Raw genomic sequence first — 17,503 nt, 5'->3', positions numbered from 1 at the left:
CCTCCAATCCCTACACCCCTCCCTATCTCTGTAACCTCCTCCAGCCCCTACATCCCTCCCTATCCCTAATCTCCCGGTCTGTGTATCTCAAACGTGTCTGTGATTCTCCCAGTCCCAGAGGCCACATTTGAAAGCCCAGGATTCAGTTTCTGGGGAACACTAAGCAGGGAGGTTGCTGTATGATGTCATAAACCCTCTGATTCTCTCTCAAACACCTTCCTCTTCAATTAGTCTCTAAGGCAGGCTCAGTGACACTTACAGCCACACTCAGTGTCTCCTTGGTATGATCTGTTTCAGATGAACTTCACTCTCAGCAGCGACAATGGGAACCTCACTCTCAAAGTGATAATTAATCAGGTGAGTGATATTCTCAAACTGTAAGTCCTTCGTCCGAACCTGCACAGAATCAACAGAGTTAGAGCCACAGGGCAGAGGTGGAGGAAGTGAGTGGGGGGGGATGGAGGAGGCGAGGGGATGGGGAAGGGGGGGGGGTGATAAAGTGTGGGTGGGGGTGGACTGGGGAGGGTGGGGGCGGGGTGAGGGTGGACTGGGGATGAGGAGGGTGGGGAAGTTGGGACAGCTTGAGGGTGACAAGGTGAGTCTGGGGGTGAAGTCGGGGGTGGACTGGGGATAGGGAGGGTGGGGAGATGGTGATAGGGTGGTTAACGGGAGGAGTGAGGCAGGTAGAACATAGAACTGTACAGCACAGTACAGGCCTTCGGCCCTCAATGTTGTGCCGAGCTATATCCAAACCCAACATCAAGCTATCCCACTCCCTATCATTCTGGTGTACTCCATGTGCCTATCCAATAACCGCTTGAAAGTTCCTAAAGTTTCCAACCCCACTATGACAACAGGAAGTGCATTCCACACCCCAACCGCTCTGAGTAAAGAAATGTAAGGTGTAGTATAAGGGTCTGGTTTATAGCTGGGTGAATGTGGGACTGCGCACTGCCCCTTCAGTGAGGAATCTGGACCCAGCCAAGGTTGCATTGGTCAGACATAGAGTCAGAATTTACAGCATGGAAACAGGCCCTTCGGCTCAACTTGTCCATGCCAGCCTTTTTTTTTAAAACCACTAAGCTAATCCCCAATTGCTTGCATTTGGCCCATATCCCTCCATACCCATCGTACCCATGTAACTATCTAAATGCTTTTTAAAACATAAAATTGTACCCGCCTCTACTACTACCTCAGGCAGCTTGTTCCAGACACTCGCCACCCTCTGTGTGAAAAAATTGCCCCTCTGAACACTTTTGTATCTCTCCCCTCGCACTTAAACCTATGCCCTCTAGACTCCCCTACCTTTGGGAAAAAATATTGATTTTCTAGCAGATCTGTGCCCCTCATTATTTTATAGATCTCGATAAGGTCACCCATCAGCCTTCTATGCTCCAGAGAAAACAGTCCCAGTCTATCCAGCCTCTCCTTAGAACTCAATCCATCAAGCCTTGGTAGCATCTTGGTAAATCTTTTCTGCACTCTTTCTAGTTTAATAATATCCTTTCCATAATAGGGTGACCAGAACTGTGCACAGTATTCCATGTGTGGCCTTACCAATGTCTTGTACAACTTCAACAAGATATTCCAACTCCTGTATTCAATGTTCTGATCGATGAAACCAAGCATGCCGAATGCCTTCTTCATCACTCTGTCCATCCGTGACTCCACTTCCACTTGTACCCCTAGATCTCTTTGTTCTGTAACTCTCCCCAACATCCTACCATTAACTGAGTAAGTCCTGCACTGGTTCAGTATACTAAAATGCATCACCTCGCATTTGTCTAAATTAAACTCCATCAGCCATTCAGTCGTCAGCCCACTGGCCCAATTGATCAAGATCCCATTGCAATTCGAGATAACTTTCTTCACTGTCCACTATACCACCAATCTTAGTGTCATCTGCAAACTTACTAACCATGCCTCCTATATTCTCATCCAAATCATTAATATAAATGACAAATAACAGTGGACCCAGCACTGATCCCTGAGGCACAGTTTCTCAACAGTAAATACTGATGAGAAATATTCATTTAGGATCTTGCCCATCTCTTGTGGATCCACACACAGATGATCTTGTTGATCCTTAAGAGGCCCTAATCTCTTCCTTGTTGGTCTTTTGCCCTTAATATATTTGTAGAAGCTCTCTGCATTCCCCTTTGCCTTATCTGCCAAAACAATCTTGTGTTCTCTTTTTGCCCTCCTGATTTCTCTCTTAACTCTACTCCTACACCCTCGATACTCTTCAAGGGATTCAGTTGATCCCAGCTGCCTATGCACTTCATGTGCCTCTTTCTTCTTCTTGACCAGGGCCTCAATATCCCAAGTCATCCAGGGTTCCTTACTTCTGCCAGCCTTGCCTTCCACTCTAAGAGGAATGTGTTTACCCTGAACCCTAGTTAACACACTTTTGAAAGCATGCGGTTATCAGAAATCCCTTTGCCTTCACAGACTCACTCAATTAACTTTTGAAAGTTCCTGCCTGTTACCATCAAAATTGGCCTTGCCCCAATTTAGAATTTTAATTTTTGGACCAGACCTATCATTCTCCATAGCTATCTTAAAACCAATAGCATTGTGGTCACTGGTCCAAAAGTGATCCTTCACTAACATGGAGACATCGCTCGGAATGTCCACAATTACAATTCGTTCATAAAAATATTGTAAACATAGAAAAACGACAAAAAATTTCTTTAATTGATGCATTCTGTAACCAAAAGCTTTATAATATAGCAACAGCCAGACAACAAAAACCCTCAACCGCACCAGACAGCTGTAAATCTCCAACAGATTCACGAGTGAAAGAGACTCAGAATCCAGCCAAGAAAACACGGAGAAAATCCATCAGCAAAGTTTCACACTCCATAGAATCTCCCGGGAGGCCAGCAGTATCGCCCAGCGCTCAGTACCCAGCCCCATCGTCCAGCGCCATCACTCATTGCCCAGCACCCAGCCCCATTGCCCAGCACCCATCACCCAGCCCCATCACCCATCCCCCAGCACCCAGTCCCATTGCCCAGCATGAATGTGCAGCACCCATCACCTAGCGCCATCACCCAGTGTCCAGCACTCAACCCCATCACCCAGCACCGACTGCCCAGCATCCATCGCCCAGCCCCACTGCCCATCACCCATCGGCCAGCATCATCACCTAGCATCCAGAGCCCAGTCCCAGCACCCAGCATCTGGAATCCAACACACAGCCCCATCATCCAGCACCAAATGCCCACCACCCATTGCCCAACCCCATCACCCAGCAGCAGACCCCAGTGCCCAGCACTATCATCTAGAGCCCAGCGCCATCGCCCAGTGCCAAGAGCCCAGCAAGGGTGAGCTAAACCTTTCTAACTTTGACAAATGTTTCCATTTTCAAGTGGAGGAGACAGAGAAAGTCCCCAACAAAAGGGTAAAAATGCTAAAGACAATACTCAAACAAACCACGTGAGGGTGCCAAAGAGGCACAGAACTCTTTGGAAGCTCCAGTAATATATCTCTATGGGACACTAGGGTCGGAAGTCCCAAATGATTCCCTTTCCAAAGATATAGATGTTTCCAGGACTGTGCCAGCAGCTGGGAGGGAACAACAAGGAGAAGCCTCGTGGAAGAATGTTCACTGCACAGCTGAGTGTGGAGAAATCAACCTGAAACACAGTCAGGTGCAACAGACAACAGAGATATTCCAAAAGATTAATGTCTTGGAAAACTCTTTGATGATCTAATGTGTGTCTCTGGAAAAACATAAGCAGTTATGATGGGCTATTTCAGGACAAGTTGTGATTGGAGCTATCTGCAATGACAAAGCTGTACACTGATATGCAGCGTGAGAAAACAGTAAATAAACAGTTGAAAGAGCAGCTAAAGGATGCATATTCAGAGACTGGTCCTGAATAAGACATAGACTGAGTGAGCAGTGAATTCCATTCACATAAGTGTCATAAGTCATCAGAGGCAAAGTCCCTTCACCTGACTCCCTTTATTTACAATTCCAACAGCAGGGCAGAGAGTGTTCGCAGTCAGCAGTCTGCCTTTGGGAGTGCCAGAGGAATTGACATTCCCAATTAAATATAAGGAAAAACTTCCCGATTGGCCCATCAATTGTCTCCTTAATCAGGAACACCTTTCAATGGTCACAAGTAAGGTTTACATTAACACTGCAATAAAGTTACTGCGAAATTCCCCTAGTCATCACAGTCCGGCGCCTGTTTGGCTCAATGCACCTATCCAGCTCATCTTTCAGACCGTGGGAGAAAATCGGAGCACCCGGAGGAAACCCACGTGGACACGGGGAGAATGTGCAAACTCCACACAATCGAACCCAGGTCCCTGGCACTATGAGGCAGCAATGCTAACTACTGAGCCACCGTGCTGACCCACTCATTAATCAGGGAGTTCATATTCCAACAGACCAACCTCAATGTCATAACAATAAGAATTCAGGACACATTGTAAAGAAGTTCGTTAAGGTTGATTGCAACTAGTAAAGTGTGTTAAGTAGTAATTAAATTTATCAGTGAAAGTAATATTTATCAGTAGTTATAAGGTTCATTAAGTTAAAGCCAAGTAAAATAACATTAATATAAGCGAACAAAAATGAAAAAAGTAAAATAAAGTTAACCCTGGTAAAGTAAAGGCATTGGCAGCTTGCTCCCTGGAATAAGTTCCTGTAGTATTTGGGTAGCTATGAATGATACCCAGCTGACCACCTGTACAGAAAATGTCACAGCTACAGAAACCCGAGTTCTGGGTTTCAGCGCTTGGGTAGTGGCTGGAGTCACTGTGACACATCTACGAGGCTGACAGACAGGCCAATAGCACGTTCTGAGGGGTGGTCACACCACAGGTTAAGAGCATAGAGGTAGAGATACCAGTGTTGGATCAGGATGGGCACAGTAAGAAGTCTCACAACACCAGTTACAAGGAGAGGCTAGATAAACTGGACTTTTTTTCTCTGTAGCATAGGAGGCTGAGGGGTGAGCTGATACAGGTCTATAAAATAATGAGGGGCATAGGTCAGCTAGATAGTCAATATCTTTTCCCAAAGGTAGGAGAGTCATAGAGGGCATAGGTTTAAGGTAAGAGGGGAGAGATACGAAAGTGTCTGGAGGGCAATTTTTTCACACAGAGACGGGTGAGTGTCTGGAACAAGTTGCCAGAGGCAGTAGTGGAGGCAAGTACAATTTTGTCTTTTAAAAAGCATTTAGGTAGTTACATGGGTAGGCTGGGTATAGAGGGATATGGACCAAATGCGGGCAACTAAGATTAGCTTAGGGTTATAAAAAAAGGGTGGCATGGACAAGTCGGGCCGAAGGGCCTGTTTCCGTGCTGTAAATCCCTATGACTCTATGACCAGGTTAAATGAACAGATTTATTTGGAATCACAAGCTTTCGGAGCACTGCTCCTTCATCAGGTGAGTGATTCCAAATAAACCCATTGGACATTAACCTGGTTTTGTGAAACTTCTTACTAGGAGCATAGAGGTAGAAATGAATGGATGACCATCAGACTGTCAAAGAAAACCGGGCAAATAGTATAGGAATCCCAACAGAATATTTCTTAAATGGTTAGAGGTTGGGGAGTGAGGATGTCCAAAAGGACCTGGATGTCCTTGTTACTGAGTCACTAGAAGCCAGCATGCAAGTGCAATAAATAATTAGGAGGACAAATGGGACATTGGCCTTCATCATCAGGGATTTGAGTAAAGAAGTAAAGATGTCTTGCTGCAGATCTCATCTGGAGTTTTGTGTACAGCTTTGGTCTCCTTATTGAAGGAGGGATATAGCTGCAATGGAAGGAGTGCAATGGAGGCTCACCAGAGTGATGTCTGGCAGGAGGGATTGGCTTATAATACGATTTGATTTATTATTGTCACATGTATTAGCACACAGTGAAAAGTATTGTTTCTTGCGTGTTATACAGACAAAACATATCGTTCACAGAGAAGGAAAGGAAAGAGTGCAGGAGAGTGTTACAGTCATAGCTAGGGTGTAGAGAAAGATCAGCTTAATGCAAGGTAGTCCATTCAAAAGTCTGACAGCAGCAGGGAAGAAGCTTTTCTTGAGTCGGTTGATATGTAACCTCAAAGTTTTGTATCTTTTTCCTGAAGAAAAAAGGTGGAAGAGCGTCCAGGGTGCATAGGGTCCTTAATTATCCTGGCTGCTTTGTCGAGGCAGTGGAAAGTGTAGATAGAGTCAATGGATGGGAGGCAGGTTTGTGTGATAGATTGGGCCACATTCACGACCTTTTGTAATTCCTTGCGGTCTTGGGCAGAGCAGGAGCCATACCAAGCTGTGATACAACCAGAAAGAATGCTTTCTATGGTGCATCTGTAAAAGTTGGTGAGAGTCATAGCTGACATGCCAAATTTCCTTCGTCTTCTGAGAAAGTAGGGGTGTTGGTGGGCTTTCTCAACAATAGTGCTGGTGTGGGGGGACCAGGATTGGTTGTTGGTGATCTGGACATCTAAAAACTTGAAGCTCTCAACCATTTCTACTTTGTCCCCATTGATGTAGACAGGGTAATGTTCTCCTTTACGCTTTCTGAAGTTGATGACAATCTCCTTCGTTTTGTCGACATTCAGGGAGAGATTATTGTTGCCGCACCAGTTCACCAGATGCTCTCTCTCTCTCTCTCTCTCTCTCTCTCATTCCTGTACTCTGTCTCCTCATTGTTTGAAATCCGACCCACTACAGTGATGTCGTCAGCAAATTTGAAAATCAAATTGGAGGTTAATTTTGGCCACACAGTTATAGGTGTATAAGGAGTATAGTAGGAGTCTTTGAAACTGTATTAGTTTCAAAGAATGCAGGGTGACCCCATTGTAATCTATAAAATTCTTGTAGGTGTGACAAGGCAGCTGTAGATAAGGTATTTCCCTGACCTGGGGCATCGAGAAGCAGGGGATACGGTCTCATAATAAGAGGCTATTTAGGGCTGAGAGGAGGAGGAATTTCTTCATTCTGAGGTGGAGAATCTTTGGAGGGCTGTGGAAACTCAATCATTGAACAAATCCAAGTGACTTCATCCGTAGGCCTTCAAAGAAGCGAGATTCAGGGACGGACCCATTAGATTGGAAGATAGAAAATGTAATTTATTCAGAAAGGGAGGGAGACAGAAGGTGGGAAGCTACAGGCCAGTTGTCTAGCATCTGTCACAGGGAAAACGTTCAAAGCTATTATTAAGGAAATTATAGCTGGGCACTTGGATAAGCTCAAGGTAATCAGGCAGAGTCAACATGGTTTTGTGAAAGGGAAATCATGTTTAACTAAATTATTGGAATTCTTTGAGGAAATAGTCTGTGCTGTAGATAAAGGGGAACCAGTGGATGTGCTGGTCTTAGATTTCCCAAAGACATTTGAGAGGTGTTAGATCAAAGATTATTGCAGAAAATAGAAGCTCCTGGTGTAGGGGTAACAAACTGGCCTGGTTAGATGATTGGCTGGCTAACAGGAAGTAAAGAGTGGGTATAGATGGGTCTTTTTCAGGTTGGCAGAATGTGCTGAGTGCTGTGTCACAGGGATCAGTGCTGGGATCACAACTGTTTACAAGTTATGTACATGACTTGGATGAAGGGACTGAAGGAATGGTTGCTAAATTTGCTGATGACACATAGATAGGTAAGAAAGTAAATTGTGAAGAGAACGTAAGGAGTCTACAAAAGGATATAGAAAGGTTAAATGAGTGGGCAAAGATCTGGCATATGGAAGATTGTGTGGGAAATGTGAAATAGTCCATTTTGGCAGGAAGAATAGAAAATCTGAATGGTGAGAGGGTGCAGAGGGATCTGCATGTCCCAGGGCATGAATCACAAAAAGCTGGTATGCAGGTACCGCAAGTAATTCAAAAACCTAATAGAATGTTATCACTTATTGCAAAGATTGAATACAAAGGTAGGGAGGCTATGCTTCAGTTGTATAGGACACTAGTGAGACCACATCTGGAGTACTGTGTACAGTATTGGTCACCTTATCTAAGGGAAGATGTAAATGCATTGGAAACAGTTCAGTCAAGGTTACACTAATATCTAAAATGGGCGGGTTCTCTTATGAGAAAAGGTTACTCAGGGTTAGGTTTGTGTCTACTGGAGTTTAGGAGAATAAGGGGCAACTTGATTGAACCATACAAGATCCTGAGGGGTATTAACAGGGTGGATGTGGAGAGGATGTTTCGTCTTGTCAGAGAATCTAGAACACAGGGTTCCTGTTTAAAATAAGGGATAAAAGCAAATTACTGCGGATGCTGGAATCTGAAACCTAAAGAGAAAATGCTGGAAAATCTCAGCAGGTCTGGCAGCATCTGTAAGGAGAGAAAAGAGCTGACATTTCAAGTCCAGATGATTCTTTTGTCAAAGCTTTGAATGCCTTCTTTGCCTTACCAAAAGGTCATCTGGAGTTAAAACATCAGCTCTTTTCTCTCCTTCCAGATGCTGCCAGACCTGCTGAGATTTTCCAGCATTTTCTCTTTTGGTTTGTAAGGGGTCACCCATTGAAAACAGAAATGAGGAGAATTCTTGTTTCTCTCAGGGTCTTGAGTTTTTGGAACTTGGTGGAAACATCTTTGAATATTTTTAAGGCAGAGGTGGATAGATTCTTGTTCAGGAAGTGATGAATTATCAGGGGCAGGCGGGATGTGGATTTGAGGTCACTATCAGAACAAAGAAGAACAAAGAACAACCCAGCACAGGAAACAGGCCCTTTGGCCCAACAAGCCCGCGCCGCCATTTCAACAAAGCATTTTCCTACACCTACCCTGCCCCATGTATATGTGAATGGTACCCCTAATGTAGCCAGATCCAGGGGAGAACAGTGTAGGGTCAATTTGGTACACCAATCAGCCTAAGAGCACATCTTTGGGGTGTGGGAGGAAACCGGAGCACCCGGAGGAAACCCACGCAACCACAGGGAGAATGCGCAAACTCCCACAGACACAGGCCCAAATCCATGTATCTGCACAGCAAACAGTGATAGTCACTGAGCTGTTGTGGTGCCCGTCTGCTGGTCCAGGATTAAGCACACACAACGACACGAAGTACTAGGCCACTCTCAAAACCTCCAAGAGCAGCCCACGCACGACCCACCATGTGCATGCCCCTCGTTTGACAACAAGGTGGACTGACACCTGTGGATTAAAAGAGACAAATCCACAGGTCAGCCACGATCTTATTAAATGGCGGAGCAGGTTCGAGGGGCTGAATGGTCTTCTCTTGCTTCTTGTTGATACATTGAAGACTGAAATCAGTAGAGTTCCGGATACGATACAAGAGAAGTGGGGCTGGTGCGGGAGAGTGGTGTTGAGGTAGATAATCAGCCATGGTCAAATTGAATGGGGGAGCAGATTTGAGTGGCTGAATGGCCTAATCCTGTTCCTAACTGTCCTTCAGAATCAGATTCAAAAACAGCCTGTTCTCCTCCAGCAAGAGGAGAAAATAAAGAAAGCCCTGAGCGGCAGAGCAAACTCAACAAGACTCCAGTGAAGAAAACTCAAGACAAAGTACTTGTGCTTCACAATTAAAAGGAAACAGTATTGAAGAACCTTCACACAAGACAAGGATTCCTCTGGTGTGGGTTTATCCCAAGGAAACATCAGGGAGCAAAACCAAATAAACGTAATGCTGTACTGAAAAAAACCAATGACCCAATTTTCAGAGAAGATTCCGGAATGTTCACTATTCTGGGACAAAGTGAGAGACACAAGAAAGAGATGGCCACACCGATAGATGTGGAGATGCCAGCGTTGGACTGGGGTAAATACAGTAAGAAGGCTCAACACCAGGTTCAAGTCCAACAGGTTTATTTGATAGTAAACGCCACAAGCTTTCGGAGCGCTGTTCCTTCATCAGGAACCTTCCTTCATTCCTTCACTCACCTGACGAAGGAACAGCATTCCGAAAGCTTGTGCCGTTTACCACTGACAGAAACAGGACACTGGGAAAACATTACACTCACAAAGAGGAAAGAGATGAAGAAGATGAAGCATAGCTGTGGGCTTTAGTTCAGTTGGGCAGCATGGTCAGTGCAGGCTTGGAGGGCCGAAGGGCTTGTTCCTGTGCTGTAATTTTCTTTGTTCTATAGCGAGTGAAGGTAGAAGTTCTCAAACATTGCATCAGGTCTTTCAGAAACAAGAAGCAGAGGCAGTTACAGAATGTGAACTGGAACATTTGCTCAGAGGAATTTTACTCTGCCCAGGAAATACCAATCAGCAGAGAAATGTCAACTGATTGGTATTTTCTGCATTATCATTGCTGCTTCTGGAAAATCCCCAGTTTACTGGACCAACCCACTGCCCACATCTCTCCACTGGAAGTGGCAGCAGAGCACCCGTCTTTCTGAGAAGCTTCTTCCTCTGACTGTCGCGATGGTTAAGCTGGTCGACACTGCAGCTTCCAGCCAGCATGCCACAGCCAGATAGGATGCTGGAACCCTCGCTGCTCCCCCAACATCCAAACAAACTACAGGCGGGAGCGCTAAACCCCGAAACCTTAGAACAGAATCTCTCCAGTGCATAAGGAGGCCATACGGCCCATCAAGTCGGCACCAACCACAGTCCTACCCAGGCTCTATCCCCACAATCCCATGCATTTACCCTAGCTAGTCCCCCTGTTACTAAGGGGCAATTTAGCATGGCTAATCCACCTAACCTGCACATCTTTGGATTGTGGGAGGAAACCGGAGCACCCGGAGGAAACCCATGCAGACACGGGGAGAACGTGCAAACTCCACACAGACAGTGACCAAAGCTGAGAATTGAACTGGGCTCCTTGGCACTGTGAGGCAGCAGTGCTGACCACGGTGCCACTGCGCCACCCCATCTCCTCACCCCACAGCTCACCCTGGGTCTCAGAGAGCATCAAGGTGGCTCACAGCAAGAAAAGCAGTACCAAGAAGCTGGATACCATGTTCATCCAATACCCCCACCCCCCCCGCCCCATTACCCCCATACCTGGAGAGTGGGAGGCACCTTGGCTGGGAAGCCATTCTTTATCATTGCACCTGGCAGTGAATGTCAGAAAACTATTTGATCACAGAGGCATCATCCTCCCCAACACCACCCACTGCCCCACCCAACACCCCTCCCCCGCCATCCACACCCTAACCCACCTCCCCCCCTCCCCACCCCCATAACATTCTCACAGCTGATATTACACAGCCATGGGCAACAGGAATCCTCCCTAACCCACGAACACCCCCCTCCCCCACCCCCTGTTGCTCACCACTCCCTCTGGGTCGACCAGTAGCAGGTGCTTGGCCTGGTTGTTGTGCATTCCAGTCAGGACGTACTGCCCACGGCTTGTCAGACTCTCTCTCACCAGAAAATCTCCATCCAACACCAGGAGCCTCTCAGCTATTTTCCGACTAATTTTCCCATGATACCAGGATTGCTGCTTTAACTGTTCCTCCTCCGTGGCCCTGGCTGTGCCAAAATGTAACCGCGAGATACCTGTTCCTCGACCTTTACACTTGCCGGATTTGGCATCGTGCAGTTTTAAGGCATCTTCGAACGGCCCTTTGGTAGAAAGAATGAAGGTGAGTTAGTGCGCGCTGTAACACTAACAAGCTCCTTTCACACTCTGAGGGAGCTCCTAACGCACTCACACCGAGTCCCACAGACAGACCTGTGCACAATATCACACAGCGTACCACAGGAGTGTGACTCAACCAAGCACTATGGTGTCACGACAGATGACCCAAAGCATGGCCAAAGAGGTTTGAGCAGCATCTTAGAGGAGGAGAGAGAAGAGGGGGGTTACAGGAGGTTTAGCTAGAGAATTGCATAACTTCAGGCCCAAGCAACTGAAGGTTATTAGTTAGTTTATTTATTTATTAGTGTAACAATAGGCTTACATTAACACTGCAATGAAGTTACTGTGAAAATTCCTTAGTCACCACACTGCGACCCTGTTCTGGTACATGGAGGGAGGATTTAGCACGGCCAATACACGTAACCATGGTGGAATTATAAATTCGGGAATGACCAATAGGGCTGAGTTGGAGGAGTGCAGAGATTTTCGACAGGGTGTGGTGCTGCAGGAGGTTACCAAAGGCAAAGAGTACCCGGCAAGCACTGTGAATGGCAGTGGTTTAATCCCAGCCTCAGAGCTATTGTCCTTCATAGCACTGAGGGCTGATGGATGGGTCAATGGAACCAAATGTGTCGAGAAATACTTACTCATGTCAAACACGTCTTTCTCGGGACTCTCTGCCATGTCCCCTGCTGCGCCGTTCAGTGTTGCACTCAGCTCACTGCTAATCCATTCCCCCTGCTCAACAAACTGGGTGTTCACGTATAGGTGCTCCTCACACGCAGATTTCCCGTAAGGTCGAAGGTATCCGTCACTGAACATTCCTGTAATGGACAATACCAATGTGTCGTCAGCGCCATCGGGTAACGGGGAAGCGGCTGTCCAACAAGTGGCCTGATCTCACTGAGGCCCCAGATCAGTCTGTCCGGGGGAGGGGGGTCAGGCTCATTCTCACTGAGCAGAATTTAAATGTTGAAAACATTGGTGGAAGTTCCTTCCTGGAGCCAAGTGACTGGCTCAGGGGATAAGTGGTTCTGAGCTTTACACTTTGCATTATAGCTGAAATGTGGGTTTGGATTTTACAATCAGCCTCAGAGCTCTGGATAGTAAGGGGTTGGGTGGAGGTGAAACACATTGGTTTGGCCTCCCCTACTCAATAGGGGCCATTCCTGGGAACTGTGTGTGTTTCACCAAAGTGAGTGAGTTCACCAAAGGCAGCACTGGGTTCCTTGTGAAATATCCCACAGACTGAATGGGGCTCAACGTGGAAGAGTGTAAACCGTGTCAATGGAATGAGAATGGGGAATGAGTGACACATTCCCTCTGCTACATCGCCTGGGGCTGTGTTCCTTCACTCAGGCAACTGCCAAAGGTTACAAAAATGGACCATCTCTGACCTGCAACGGACTGTCCCAGCTCCTGAGTGTGATTCTTGATGTTCTCCTGAACATTTGAGTGAATCTCTTTCTCATATTCTCTCTTTAGATTACTGAGCTGTAATGAAAAGAATCAAAGGGGAGTTCCATGAAAACCCACACAACATGTCAAAGGTTAACAACGAATTGTGGTCTGAGTTTATGTCCAATTTTGAGAATCCAGATCGGAGATGTGAGAAAGTCTGGATAATTATCCGGTTCACAACCTTCAGTGAGCTATTACACCACCAATATGATTGGGGAGGGGAATTTTAAGAACCAAGATGTCAGGAGCCTAATATCAAATCTAACCCAGAACTGAGAAACTTTTATTAAAACCTACAATAACTGAGGCAACAAATCACTTCTCCCAACAGACAGGAGACACAGAGACCCCCGAAACACTCCTTCACAGGGCTTTCCCCCCACTTCCTGGTCACGGTCTGTATAAAGTTAACAATTCCATCATGTGACCCTCAGAATTGGGAAAGGGTGAATTTGACTCCAGTGTTTCTGGGTGCAATGTTCTGAAAGCATTACTGAATGCAGCAGAATGCATCATTACCCAATCAGTTCACCCAGTCATCAGACCAAAGCAATTTGATTGGTAATCAGGCAGCTTCTATAATGGGAGAGAATCCGCTCCATCAGAACATCGTCCGGAGAAAATAAACTCCAGCCCAATGTGATGAGAGCAGATTATTACACAAATGGAACACACTCTGGCGTAGATCCTGCTTTGTGCAAATAGGATTCACCCACACTCGTTTTCATAGAAATGTAGAAACTAGGAGCAGGAGTAGGCCATTTGGCCCTTCAAGCCTGCTCCACCATTCATTATGATCATGGCTGATCATCAAATTCAATTTTCTGATCTCCCCTTCCCCCTATATCCCTTGATCCCTTTAGTCCCAGGAAGTATACCTAACTACTTCTCAAGAACATTCACTGTTTTGGACTCAGCTGCTTTCTATGTGAGTGAATTCCACAGGCTCACCCTCTCTGGGTGAAGAAGTTTCTCTCCTCTCTGCTCTAAATGGTTTACCCTCTATTCTCAGATTGTGACCCCTGGCTCTGGACTCCCCCACCATTGGGAACATCCTTCCTCCCTCTACCCTGTCTCGTCCTGTTAGAGACGATGGCCCAGTGGTATTATCTTTCAACTATTAGTCCAGAAACTCAGCTAATGTTCTAGGGACCCAGGTTTGAATCCCTTCAAGGCAGATGACGGAATTTGAATTCAATAAAAAATATCTGAAATTAAGAATCTACCGGTAACCATGAAACTATTGTCGATTGTCGGAAAAACCCATCTGGTTCACTACTATCCTTTAGGGAAGGAAATCTGCTGTCCTTACCCAGTCTGGCCTACATGTGACTCCAGAACCATAACAATGTGGGTGACTAGAGATGGGCAATAAATACAGGCCAGCCAGTCACGCCCATATCCCACAAATGAAAAATTTTTAAAAATTAAGGTTTCTTTGAGATTCCCCCCTCCCTCATTCTTCTGGGCTCAGCGAAAACAATCCTAACCGACTCAATCTCTCCTTGTACGTCAGTCCCATCATCCCAGGATATCCAGCAAAGGAAGGAAATGAATGGCATCCTACACACAGCAAGGGTGAGTCACCATCTGTCTCCTCCTGGCATCATTCCTGTCTGTCACCCGTGGTCCACTCCCGGCCTCGTCTCAATACCCAACCTCCCAGCATCTCCCTCAGCACCACCCAGCATACCTCATCACCACCCTGTCTGGCTCGATATGGTGCTCACACATGGCAGCTGCTATAGACCCCCACCCACTGAACCGCCAGCTATCTGGGTCAAAATGTCTTCTTTGAGTCCCAGAGGAGAAGGTTTCTCACAAAGAGGGAGAAGATAGGCAGGAAGATGCCAAGGTTACACATCCCCCATGAGGAAAGAGTGCAGCTCTCCCTGACTGAAATACTGACAGCCCCTGGGGCTGCCAACCTTCATTCTGTGGACCCCCTCCCACCCAGATTAGAAGCTCCTGCTCCCCCATGCCACTGACAGCAACACCAGGGGGATTGAGTTCAACTCTCTGACTCTGTACAGAGTAGCTGTGAGAGGAGCCTGAATGTTTTGTGTGTTGCCAACCTTGCAAAGTGGAATATCACCTCCTGTACAAACAGAAGAGGCTCAGTTCAGAGCACCTGCCTGAGCTAGGATCACAGGGGAAATCCCAATGAAAATTAACTGCAGTTACACTGAACACTTGCTCAAACAAGGGAGCACTTCAGAGTTAATGGACCATGAAAGAGCTTTTGTAAACAAATAAACATAATCCCTATTTTGAAACAGCCTAGACCCATCAATCAAACAGCTTGTAAAAGGTAATAGACCACGAGAGTGAAAGTAAACAATTCAGTTCAAAGCTTTTAACCAGCTCCCAGAGAGTTTAAAAAGTTTAAAGAGTGTAAAGAGTTAAAGTGACAAGCTGAAAAAGAGTTCAAATCTTTTCAAAGCCCTGCGACCCCCATTCTGGGAATGTCTCTCAACCTGAACCCCTCCAGCCCAACATTCCTCAGACGAGCTGAGTGAGACAGGGGCAGAAAGATCACCCCCAGCAGCACAGAGTAACTGGGGAGGAGGGAACACTCCCTTTCTACAGCACTAGCTGTGTGAGATTGGGTGTTTAAATAGTTACTCTGGAGTTAGGAGTGACTTCGTTCTAAATCTTTCAGAGTAACAATCAGGGTAAAAGCGGCAGAACCATCCAAAGTTAGTGATTTAAATCGCATTGTTAGATGGGTCCCAACCCAGCGCATTTGTCCAGGGTAAGTTAGGGTTTCTGGACAATTTCCAGGTAAACACTTACATGGGAACATCCTGGAGGGATGTGGGGAGAGTAACCCCCTGGAGGGAGTACCTGGGGAGGTACTCAAAACGCGACACTGGAGAATCTGGATGTTCTGGACCCTGGTGTTTAATTTGATCTGGAAGCCTGGTCAGCTGTGTGGGTGAAGCTGGCTCCTCGCGGAATGTTCCTCAAACCAGTGCAGGAGATTCCAGAAATTTTAGAAAATTCCACAGATGTGTTGGAGATAATTTACATTTAAAATTCATTTTGTTCCAAAAACGGTCCCTTGGAAGAATTGCTGAATATTTAGCAGCCTGTTACGATGAGATTGGCTAAGGGGCAGGACACTGCGAGGCTTCAGCCAGCCGAATATCCTGCTGACACTGACTGACTGGGTGCCACATGAGTAAGAAGTCTTCTTACTGTGTTTACCCCAGTCCAACACCAGCATCTCCACATCATGACTACTATTGCCACGTGAACCAGGGACAGACTACCAGAGACCAGCTGCTCCACATGGACCCCAGGTTCAGGCTTTGCTGACACAGGGAATGATGTGAATAAGGGGTATGGAGGTTGTTACTAACAGACCCGTGCAGTGGACAATCAGGGACAGACTCTGACCTGCACCGTGCCTGCTGGCCTGGATTCCTGTGTCTGAACGTTCCACTGTCTGTTCCGAGCGTCCACAATACCTCCCAGAGGAGGCTCCTTTCCTGGAATGCTGTTATAGTAATTATGCTCCGACACCTCGTCCTCCTCACCCCAGGCAGATTCCTCACCACCAGTCATCCTATCATTAACCCAAGGAAGAAATAAATGTTACAACTGAGGTGACAGATATTCAGGCAAAATGTTGATGATCTGTTAGGACCCTGGCTTTTCTTGATTCACAGTGACCAAGACCTTGGCACAGAACACAATTTCAAAATGATACAAAACAGGGAAACACTGCGATCTGTGAAGAGGAGAGTGTAGAACCTCTGCAGCATATGGACAAGTTGGTGCAGTGGGAAGATAGGTGGCAGATCAGATTAATGCAGAAAAGTGCAAATGATTCATTTTGGGAGGAAGATCAGAAAAGGCAGTTTAGAATAAAGGGTGTGAATGTCTTATCAATTACATTGCTGAGATTTGTTATATCCATTACATTGTGAAGCAAAACAGGTGCTGGTTATTTCAGCACATTGTGATGATACTGTGCCTTTAAAACAAGTATTTATATGTTTCTAGTGAGGGGTATGTTTAAAATTCAGCTCTATTTACCCACTGCCAATCTGTTTGAAAACCAGGCAGCTCCGTGCTGTGGATGCAGGAGAACAATTGACCCGAGATAATGGGGTGTTTGTTTTAATCTGAGCTAATGCATTTTTATTTCTTTCGGTTTTCCCCTCAGAGTAGCATTTAATTAGGTTCATTGGCAAGAGATCATATGCTAATGAGAGGAGTTAAGCTTACAAGGAAACGCAAGCAGTTTCTGCTTGATTCTGAAAGAAGTAAGAGTCTCTCTCTCTCTGGAGGCTGCTGTTTGGGGCTGTCTCTCTCTTGCTCTTTCTCTATCTCTCCCCATCCAGCGGTGTTCAAAGGCTCTCAGACTGTTAACAATTATAAAAACACATAAGCCTGTATTATCTGCTAACTGATTTTGAAGAGGCTTTAAGTCAATGAGGAATATTGCTTAACTAGAATAAAAGCAATAGGTTAGCAGTTAAAAATTGTATCTTGTCATGTTTAAGCTTTTCAATTAG

General features: G+C 46.0%; 1 protein-coding gene across 1 annotated transcript in view; it reads right to left on the bottom strand.

Annotated features, from left to right (window-relative positions):
- Window positions 1-112: 112 nt before the first annotated feature.
- LOC145358846 (SHC-transforming protein 2-like) overlaps window positions 113-17,503 on the bottom strand; it is a 37,867-nt gene continuing 20,476 nt past the window's right edge. The window contains exons 8-12 of the mRNA XM_080213178.1: window positions 16,380-16,548; window positions 12,914-13,010; window positions 12,164-12,340; window positions 11,208-11,500; window positions 113-396 (exon numbers count right to left, since the gene is read on the bottom strand). Of these exons, the coding sequence (XP_080069304.1) occupies window positions 268-396; window positions 11,208-11,500; window positions 12,164-12,340; window positions 12,914-13,010; window positions 16,380-16,548 (865 nt within the window). The 3' untranslated portion in view covers window positions 113-267. The remainder of the gene's footprint in view (window positions 397-11,207; window positions 11,501-12,163; window positions 12,341-12,913; window positions 13,011-16,379; window positions 16,549-17,503) is intronic.

The sequence above is a fragment of the Carcharhinus amblyrhynchos genome, chromosome 26 (assembly GCF_965287045.1).
Source record: "Carcharhinus amblyrhynchos chromosome 26, sCarAmb.v2.hapA, whole genome shotgun sequence".
In the NCBI taxonomy this organism is placed as follows: Eukaryota; Metazoa; Chordata; class Chondrichthyes; order Carcharhiniformes; family Carcharhinidae; genus Carcharhinus; species Carcharhinus amblyrhynchos.
The sequence above is the reverse complement of the archived record's forward strand: the minus strand, read 5'-3'. Positions and strand labels throughout refer to the sequence as shown.